General features: G+C 40.0%; 2 protein-coding genes across 2 annotated transcripts; both read left to right on the plus strand.

The window, feature by feature from the left end:
- Window positions 1-898: 898 nt before the first annotated feature.
- On the plus strand, window positions 899-7,384 carry LOC310932809 (ras-related C3 botulinum toxin substrate 3-like; the record flags this gene model as incomplete). The annotated part of the gene is made up of 6 exons (XM_083896173.1): window positions 899-984; window positions 3,355-3,426; window positions 3,526-3,643; window positions 4,064-4,126; window positions 6,261-6,420; window positions 7,251-7,384. The coding sequence occupies exons 1-6, from the start codon at window positions 950-952 to the stop codon at window positions 7,382-7,384; spliced, it is 582 nt and encodes a 193-aa protein (XP_083752299.1). The 5' UTR covers window positions 899-949.
- Window positions 7,385-9,900: 2,516 nt separating this feature from the next.
- Window positions 9,901-10,614, plus strand: LOC310932580 (zinc finger C2HC domain-containing protein 1A-like; the record flags this gene model as incomplete). The annotated part of the gene is made up of 1 exon (XM_083895906.1): window positions 9,901-10,614. One exon carries the CDS (start codon window positions 9,901-9,903, stop codon window positions 10,612-10,614), a length of 714 nt encoding a protein of 237 aa, XP_083752032.1.
- Window positions 10,615-10,935: the final 321 nt, after the last annotated feature.

Raw genomic sequence — 10,935 nt, forward strand, 5'->3', positions numbered from 1 at the left:
TCCAGGACTTCTGTTTTGAAATTGATCCTAATGCTCGCAAATTAAAGCCACTTTATTGATAAAGTTTTACTGTTATGTTTGGATAGTTACTCTGTTTTGTCACATAACAATAACTACAAGTTTTTCTTTGTGCGTTTATATTTTTGTTGAGTGAGTTCATATAGTTTTTTAATTACTGATTTTGTTAGCAACCTCACACACTGTTAATATCACTTCTCGACTTGTACTGCTTGTACAATGATGAGCCCAAGATACCTTTGCATTTCTGACGTCAGGGTCGCTCCTACCCCGTTTTTCTTCACTCTCCTTCTCCTGCAGTCATGTGACCCCAGAAGGGAATCAAGAACAAAATAGTGTTGGAATATATTTAAAAAAAAACAAAAAAAAACAACATAGCATGAATGTAAACACACCAGATTATAGCCAAAGGCTATTTCCATCTGTTCTCCCCAAAGACGTGCATTCATTCATTCATTCATTCATTCAAGATGTTTAGTTGGGTTTTAAAAGAGTTACACATTCTCTTCATGTTAGAGGTGGGATATTCCACAGGAGAAGACATATAGACTGATCTTCATCTAAGTCACAACAGTAGACAAACACAGTCTTATTAAACTAAGACTAATCAGGGCCTGGACACCTTCTAGTGGCCTAGAGAGTCCTGACCTCAACCTGATTGAAATGCTATGGTATGACCTCAAGAGAGTGATTTACACCAGACATCCCTGGGATATTGCTGAACTGAAACAGTTTTGTCCTTCAAATGACTTGCATTTTGCCAGTGTCCACCATGTCTCCACTAACTACAATGGACTGGCCCTTTAAATGGTTTGTTCATTTCCGGAACACTTTGTGTGTCTGTCGATCAGCCCGAGCAGCAGCAGCAGCACATGTCACACAGCGAGAAGAGGAGACACAACAGAGCACCTCAGTGACTGGAAGTGTGTAAATGCAGGCCATCAAATGTGTGGTGGTGGGCGACGGGTGAGTGACAGCAGGGGGTGGGGCTTATATCATTGTGTGTGTGTGCGCGTGCGTGTGTACTTGAATTGTCAGGACCAGCAGTCCTCATGGGGACCAAAGCCTGGTCCTAATGAGGCAGAACCTCATTTGTGAGTTTAACCAGTAACCAGTTCTGTTTCAGTTCACTTAAACTGTTTTTTGGCATTAATAAAATATTCAGATTCTGATAATAAAACATTTTATTTTATTATATAGCACTTTTCAAATAAAATAAGGAATGCAATATCAAGTAATGTTAAGAATATTATTAACATAATAAAATAAATATTATTCAATAATATGGATGTTTATATAAAGCTCAGGAAAATTTACTACAGTAAAGGACTGCTTTGAATATAAAACCATGACTGTGTGTGTGTGTTTGAGCTTGTAATTCCACCCTGTATGTTTTTATTTAGTTGTATTTTTTGTTTCATCATTTCATTAATGGTGTAGCACTTTCAAAAAACAAACAACAAAAAAATAGAAATTACACAAAAAAAAGATAAGAAAAAATAGGGAAAAGAGCACTCATCCAAAGAGGAAACAAACATATCATAAAGAGAGTGGTACAAAAAAAGGAAATTCACAGTGCAGTGGTTTGTCATTGTATATTAATGTATATTTAATGTATATTAATGAAAATATTGCAGATGTTCACAAGACTTAACATTCTCTTGTTGTCACCACATCCAATTATCTAAAGGTCCATCTGTGTCCATGACCGAATATATGGGTCCTTTAAGAACCACTGCAGTCACAGATCAGTGGAAGTCGTCTTTTAACACCATAATGATAAATGAAAGCTTTACACTGTGACTTTTTACAGTATTTTAAATGTACTTCATATACATTTCACATGGAGTGAGAACAACTATATTATGTACAACCCAAACACAAGCAGTGTCAAACGTCCATCACTGTCTTTGAAACGTCACCCCCATGATATTCGTAGCCTCATCAGTTTCCTTTGTGATTCCTCCAAACTTCCTCAGAGATAAACACAGAGTCTGGTGTTATCAGCAGAGGACACTCTTCTTTTTCCTGTTTTTAACTCCTTCCTTTCCCCATATGTGTGTGTGGAACATGATGAACAACACAATTATTGGACAAACAGTCAACAAAATGTGTCATTTTTATTATTATTTTAAATAAGAAAACACATACAAACCATGATCATTTGCTGACAAATCATTTTAGTTATATAAATTGAAAATGTATATTGTGTTATGTTATGTTTAAATATTATATATTTGGTGTTTATGTATGAATACTGGCTGCAAACCTAATTGCCCCTTGGTGATAATCAAGATACACTAAACCAAGGCTATTCAACTAAAATTTTCCGGAGAGCCAGCTTTTCAGAAGGCTGTCCAGCCAGTGGGTCGGTCAACCCCTGAACTACTATTTTGTGTTGCATGTACAGTAAACGGATACAAATAGATACAAAATGTTATAAATGATTTAGCACTTATTTATTGAAATAGCTGCTAGTTTTGTGCAAAAAAGGTAAGTAACAAAACCCCCAACATTCAGGTACAATACAATTTGCGTACAGTGCAAAAAGGTTACAGTTACAGTACATTTGGGTATAACAGTCACAATTGGCTCTTACAAAATTAGAGGTAACAATATCAACAACATTAAAGTGCAATGGCCACTAAAGGCTATTTTTGCAGGAATAAAAGTAACAGTACCAACAAGACACAGGTACGGCTGCAGTTGGCTCATAGTGCAAAATATTCTGGTTCATACGTAGGCTGCCTACAATTACAGCTGTACTCGTATTTGCCAAAAAGGGACGCCAGAAATAGACAAAGCTATGGATTTATTGGCGTTTTAATAATAATAATAATAATAATAATAATAATAATAATAATAATAATAATAATAATAATAATAATAATAATAATATATAATAAAAAAAAAAAATCATTATTTATGGGCTAATGGGCCACGAGCCGGTCCAAATTGCTTGAAGGGCCGGTTCTGGTCCTTAAGTTAAAAAGCCTTGCACTATATGGACAAAAGTATTCAGACGCCTGACCAATTAACCAACAGGGATTGTAAGTACTGGACTTCACTATGGAGTTAAAGGGAGTTTTGCAGCTGCTTCTTGTAAGATATTCCTCAAGATTATAAAGTGTTTCTATGTGAATTTGTGTAGAGCACTGATGTGGTCAGACACTGATGTTGGAGCAGAAGATCTGGCTCATAATCTCTGTTCCAGTTTATCCTAAAGGTGCTCGATGTGTTTGAGGTCAGGGCTCTGTGTGGGACAGTCAAGTTCTTCTACACCAAACTCATCAATACCACATTTCCATCCATTCTAATTCTCTTGTCTGTTTCCAGTGCAGTGGGTAAGACATGTCTGCTCATCAGCTACACCACCAATGCCTTCCCTGGAGAATACATCCCCACTGTGTGAGTACAGCCACAGCTCACACTGCACCACCGCGCGCAACTGTGTCAAACTGTGTGATAGTCACCACTGTACTTGTGTTGGTCTTGCGTTCCTCTCAGCTTTGACAACTACTCTGCTAATGTGATGGTGGATAGTAAACCGGTCAACCTGGGCCTCTGGGATACAGCCGGCCAGGAGGACTATGACAGGCTCCGCCCACTGTCCTACCCTCAGACGGTAATACACACACACATGTTCACAGTCAGCTCCACACCTCTCTCTCTGTGTTTCTCAGTATAGATCTGGTGTCACTCGGTGACATTGCTTGTACAGACAACATGCAAGTAAAGCAAGACATCTGCGAACATGTGGTATCTAACTATGCAAAATGTGTAACATAAGTGCAGTTTTTATTTATTTTAAATAAATAGGTTCTGTAAACATCACTAACATTGTCTGGTATCTTTTATTTAGTGAGGATTTTCATCATTTTCTGCACTTCACACACTGATCATATACAGTATTTGTAAATAAAAAGTGTAATTGAATCATGTTTCTGGAATAGTTTTAGTTGGTCTGCATGAGGTCCCTGGTGTAGTGTCACTGTTTACAGAGGTAATACATTTAACTATCCGTCCTCACTCTCTCTCTCTGCAGGATGTCTTCCTGATATGTTTCTCGTTGGTGAGCCCCGCCTCCTTCGAGAACATCCGAGCCAAGGTACTGATGTTTGATTTAGTCAATAATTAATAATTAAAAATAGTGTTTGTATGAGAGAGAGACTGGGGGGTGTTGTCAGCAGATGTTCACAGGGTAAGGTTCTGTAAGGTTCTGAACCAGGTGAAAGGAATCCAGTTAGGTGGGGTAAGGGTCTAGGGTCCAGACAGATGAGTAAAGGGAACCTCAGTATCAGAGTCTGTGTGAAGGAAAGTCAGCTTGAAGTGGCAAGAGGTGGAAGGTGGTTAAAGCAGAACTATAGTTGATTTTTACCCAAATTTAAAGCTTCATAGTGGGGCAGATTGCTGAAACAATCTTTCACTTGGTGACACAAGTACCATCTTTGGCAAGTGCTTCAGAACCTACTGTCTTAGAAAAGTACACTATCCAATTGAAAATACAAAATGGCTGTCATTCGAAGTGGTTTTTTGCGGTGTTTGAACTACATTTTGATTGAATAACCCTATTTTGATGGTCTGTAAATCAAAATATATGTTAACGAGTGTGAGAAATCCAAGGGCCAATTCCAATTCCTATGTTAACCCTCAAGCTCAACCCTTAATCTTAACTGGCCCTCAAAACCAAGTGTTGAGGGTTATTTTGTCACTTAGAAATGGGACACACCCTTAAATGCAGATACGTCTTCAGACTGCGGGAGGCAGAATAACGTGAAAGCTGCGTCCAGTCTGTCAACTCCAAAAAAGAAGAAGAACACATTTATGTCACGATTATTTATTTATTATTTTATTTCAGTCAAGTTATTAGGTTGTCAGTTAGTTATAAGATGATACTCATACAAATACCACAACCACGGACATATTCAGCTGACAGTTACCACACACCACGGCTTATTGAAGGGTAAACCATAGCAAACAATTGCGTGTGCGCACCGGCCGACTATTGACAAAATATCGTAAAATAAAAATAAATGTTACGCAACAATGACGTCAGTAATCCATAATATGGGTCTAAACTAAGATAATACAATGGTTTTCATCATTTTTATATCTCTATTAACAAAGAAAATACTTAATTTGTATCGCACTCGCTTCGCTGCTTTCGACGCCATCTTTCTTATGTGAAAACACGCAATGCATTCTGGGTACAGGCCAGATACAGGCCTTAAACTCGCCTCTCAACTTAATTTTTAATCGGGAAAGCACTTGCACTAGAGGGAGCGCGCATTTTTGAGATTGAGGGTTAAGATTGAGGGTTAAGCAAGGAATTGGAATTCACCCAAAATTCTGCATTTAGAAAATCAAAATGACTGAATATTATGATGATTCAATGGGAATTACACTTTGCCGATATTTAGGGTAATTAAGATAACATAGTCCTTTATTAGTCCTGCAGTGGGGAAATTTACAAACTTAACTTAACTTAACTGTGTTGTTTGAGTCGGGAAATGACTTACTGTTGATGTACAGCGTCAATTGGTTCTTCTTTTAGTCCTCACTTTTGCAGAAACAACTGTGTATACTTCAGGCTGAAGCATATATAATAATAGCATTTGCATTGTCCCCTGCATTCACTCTTGCAGCTTCATTTTGTCAGCTGCTCACAAGTCTGACTAATGGATGGAAGGGTTTTCAAGATAACTTGCCAAGACCTCACCATCTTTTTACTGATGCACTTTGACAGTGAGGGGATTTTATTTAAAAATTAAAAATTAAAAAAATATCTTGAAATGACTTGAAATGTTCTATAATAATAATCAGCATCACCCTGAACAAGGATCCATTGAAAATATTAGCCAACCTCTTCAGGAATAATTTTAATGATTTTTTGAGAGGAAATGATCCATTTGCCCTGTATCAAAGTCATTATGATGGTTAAAGTCTTGTTGCGGGGAGACAGTCTCAACTGTCTTAACAGTCTGTTAACAGGAAACCAGCTTTGGAATTAATTATGTTGAAGTTAATGTTAGTAATAGCTCAACTGGAAAACGCATAACAAGCTGAAAGGGGGCATATCATTACCTCGTGTAGTGGAAGCAGACACATTTCATCGAATAAATTGATAACCCACGAGTAGTTGTAACGGGTACACAGACATTAGTCCAAATCAGTAGCTAAACTTAACTATGCATGGAAACAACATGACTGTTTACCATTGAACTCTGCCTCCCTCTCCTCAGTGGTATCCAGAGGTTCGTCACCACTGTCCACACACACCCATCATCCTGGTGGGCACCAAGCTGGATCTAAGGGACGACAAGGACACCATGGAGCGACTGAGAGACAAAAAGCTCTCAGCCATTACTTACCCACAGGGACTGACCATAGCCAGAGAGATCAGTATGTGCAAAGTTCATTTGAATGAGTCATTTTATGTTTTCTGAATGGTGCCAATGAAGTTTCTACATTGAAGTGTGTGGAACTCTTAAGAAGCAGAAAATGTGTATGTGAAGAATTTTCCCTTTCATTTTAATAGGGAGAAATGTGCAAAAAAGTAATGGAGTAAATATTATCCTAAATGAGCTGAATGTTTTGAAGTTTCAGTTAAGTTTCTATGTTGTGTCTAAGTATGTGGAAGTAGAACAAATACAGTAGTTGGATTGTTTGCATCAATCCCACTATTATAATCTATAACTATAATAATGTTACTGAAACCCTATGTGACCTGCATCATTTCTGACTTTACTCTCAGAATATCTCAAATATTTCTTTCCTGTTTGACCCTAATACTCTTCCATAGTCCTGGCATGTCCTTGCGAGGTCAAGGGCGGGACAAGGTACCCAATTGTTTTCGACACTCAAATGTATTCCAGTCACAGGGGTTGGACCAACCCAGTGCACTCCTAGTGCTGGTCCCAAGCCCAGTTAATGGCAGGGTTGTTTCATGAAGAGCATCCAGTGTAAAAAAAAATCCCTGCCAAATCAAATATGTGGATCATCTGCTGAGCGACTCTTTCCAAGATCTGGTGCAGTGATTTTGACCAGTATCGGGCAGATTCTGTAAAAATAACTCCAGGTAACTCACCGTCAACCAGTCATTGCTGCTCATCTCATGCACTGAATTAGAGAGAATGGAAAGCAATACGTGCAGAAAACAGATGGATTGAAGTTGATACGTGCGATGTTCTGTCACCTCCAACTCCTCACATCCTCTGCTTCTCCCAGCACAGGTGCAGTCAAGTACTTGGAGTGCTCGGCTCTGACTCAACGAGGCCTGAAGACGGTGTTTGACGAGGCCATCAGAGCCGTTCTCTGTCCTCTGCCCGTCAAACAGGGAAGAGGGAGGACGTGCACTGTATTCTGACTGGAAGAGAAGCTGCTTGGAGACAAAAGTGCAGTCTACTGTCTGTCCAGAAGATGCATGTGGTGATGAGTTCATGATGTCCTATTTAATCCTGTGTTTTGGGCACAAAGAAAAAGTCTGTATGATGTTTGCCTGTTTGCCTAAATTATGATAGGAACCTTTGTTTGTAAGTGACATATGTATGATGTATTTAATGTTATTTGTTGATCCAAGTGTAAATCTTCAGTTTAGTGTAACTATTGAAATTTGACATAGATCATGTGTATCTACTGCCCTCCTCTGGTGAAACACCAGCTACTGCATTCAAATGTTGCCACTGGCTTTCTTTGTCCACTTCGTCACTTTCTTGTCCAATCAGTGTGAGGCTCGCTGTCCCAGACTCCTCCCCTTTTATAGATTATCTTGTGAACATATTTTTATAAATGTATTTTTTATATTGAGCGTGGACAATTTACATACACAGAGCAAGGACAGGATCCCTGGAACAATGCTCTCATTAAGTTGCTAGGGTTTTGAATATTTTCAATATTTACAAATGATTTGCCATGGATTTTGAAGCATGCCACCATGGCAATATATGCAGATGATTCTACTGTATATGTGTCTGCACAATATCCTGGAAAACTAAGTCAAATCTTGAAGAAGGAATTAGAGTTAAACTGTATTATGTTGAGTGTTGCATTGGAAGTACTTTGTAGAGCACTATTCCAAATGTCCTTCTCCTCTAACTCATTCTCCCATTCAGCCCTGATCTTTGCAAGGGATACGATTTTAAAAAGGGTTATGTAGTCATTTATTCTTGAAATTAGACTTTATGAGTTAAAATGAGAAACTTTCATGAAATCCAAGAAAAAAAAAGACAGATTAGAAGAAAAACACTGACAAAAAAACTCAGGTGGCAATAGTCGGTGCCTAGTGAATAGCCAGAGGGAGTGAGTTCCAGAGGGAGTGAGTTCCAGAGGGCGTGAGTTCCAGAGGGAGTGAGTTCCAGAGGGCGTGAGTTCAAGAGGGAGTGAGTTCCAGAGGGCGTGAGTTCCAGAGGGTTGCAGCAGCGTCACTGAAACCTCTTGTTTATAAATGGTCCATGTATATAACATTACTTAATAAAGACTGTATTCCACACTGTATTTATCTCATCAGGAGCTATGACTGAAGCTGAAGATTGACCCTTCAATCTCTGTAACTCTCACTGTAAGAACTAACTAATCATGACAGCTTTCAGATTTTTTTTAAACATTATAATATTAATATTTCCCCAAGCCTGCCTATGATTCCCCAGTGGCTAGAAATACCGATATGTGTAAAGCAAGCCCTGGGTATCCTTCTCCACATTTGAGAAAATCAAAACTCAATCTGCCAATCTGGAATCTTCCCTTTGTGTCATGGGTGTAATTTGGCTCACTGCCTGACCATGTGAAAATGATCTACGACTGTGAGAGCGCCTTTTTGTTTTTCCTCGAGAGACATGATGGTTAGCAAACTACTGTGAGTGAGACAAGGCGCCGTGAAGCTGAGGCCGATGACGAACGCAGAGGTTAAGCGGGCTCCGCGGCAGACAAGGCACCGTGAACCCAACCGCAGACTTTTCCCTCCACTCCCCTCCAGGGGGCGTTACAGGTCTCTCCGCACCCAAACCAGCAGGTTGAGAGGAAGCTTCTTTCCTACAGCTGTTTAGCTCTGAATCTTGGTGACAAACAACCAACTGTTATGCAACCATGTATTTCAGTTTTCCATATTTATTTATTGAATGCCATTATGTCAGTATCAGTATTTACTTTCCACCATACTCAAATATAAATATCCATGTGTAACAGTAACAATGGGGTCAATGTCTGGGGTCTGAAAAACAGAACAAAGGAAGAAACAAAAAGAAAAATGATAATCTGTTAACAACATAACCACCATAACTGCCCTGCACCCACATTCTGAGGCAGTCCTTCCCTAGAGACTACAATGATGGAGATGATGTTGGTTCATTTATGCTTTCCTTCATGCACACTCAAAAGAAGGAAGCACAGGCTCTCTTTGTCTCTCAGAGCTGGCTATTTATAATATAAAAAAGTTGTAATATATTGATGAAATAATTACGTTATAATAACTGTCAGTGATCCTCCCCCATGGGCACGATGGTAACATCCTGTGAACCAGAACTTTGGAATTCTGGTATATTAAAAGCCAATGAAAGGCCCATGCCTTTGATTCTCAACACCCTTGATCCAGTACTGTATGATAAGGGCAGATAAGCTGTGTTTGCAATAATAAATCCTCTTGCTACATATCGCAGTTAGTGACAGTTGCTGCAGGGTGAGACAGACAGCACAAAGATGAATGAACAGAAAAATACTGCTCAATGCAACACCTGCCAACGATGGTTCTTCCTGCTGTCCTTGAACACACATGCCAAAATCTGTGAAAAGTTAACATCCAAAAAGAGGCAGGTTTTTGACTCCAGGAAACAGAGAGTTAAGGGCACAGACATCGCAGCGTTCTCTAAATCTAAACATTGTTCTGCTCCAATGACAGCAGAAGCACCCAAGAAGACTAACAACTGGCGTAAGACACATGAGGACCTAATCGCAACTGTGCGGGCTGCCAGGGCATGCAGCAAAGCCATGAGGGAGGGGGTACCTTTACCCCCGCCTCTTCCTGCTCAGATTAACCCAGATTACATTCAGTGCCCTTACTGTCAGCGGAGGTTTAATGAGATTGCAGCTGAAAAACACATTGAGTTCTGCAAGAAACAAGCCCTCCGTATGCCCAATAAAAGCAAGGTAGGAAGCACCAAGAAGCCCCCCAGTCGCACACAGTACAGGCCTCCTGCCCCTGTGAAGGTGCCCACTGCTCCTGCTATGTCTTCCATCCCGTCAACCTCCTCTAGTTTACCCCAGCGATCGGGTCCTAGACAGCCCACTAGGATCCCCTCCAGGAGGCTCTCCTCTTCAGGTTCAGATAATAGTAATCCTCCCGGCCCTGCAAGTCCTTCATCAGGTGTGGAAACAAAGACGCGATCGGGGCACTCTGGCTTTGGCTCTGTGAGGAACAATCCCCCTGGAATGGGTCTCAACAAGAAGAGAGTGGACAACGATGTATATCAGAATTACGCCAATGGTGCAAATGAGGAGGACAATGGTGGAATGAAGGGCAAGTTCTGTTACAAGTGTGGCTCCAAGTATCCTGTTGAATTGGCAAAATTCTGCTGTGAATGTGGGGTCAAGCGGTTGTATGTATGATGGCTGTCAGGAAGAGGAATCAGGGGAAAACATGGCGATCCGGCGGTGATCGAGGTTGCATCCCAAACTACAAACACCCACATGAATACCCTCACAAACACATCCTTACCTTGCAAACTCAAAAAGAGTTTATTATTAGGAAATGCTTAGTCAGCATTTTCCAACTGTTGTTGTCCAATGTATGTTTATGTTAAAACGATGGACTTGGTCAAGACAAGATATGAACTGCTGTGGTAAGGCAGAGTGGCCTGGATCAAAGTCAACAGTGTGGGCACTCGGCATTCCCAACTGCATTTTCTGGGAAAATGCATATTTCTCTCA

This window comes from Microchirus variegatus (genome assembly GCF_963457635.1).
Source record: "Microchirus variegatus genome assembly, chromosome: 10".
Classification (NCBI taxonomy): Eukaryota; Metazoa; Chordata; class Actinopteri; order Pleuronectiformes; family Soleidae; genus Microchirus; species Microchirus variegatus.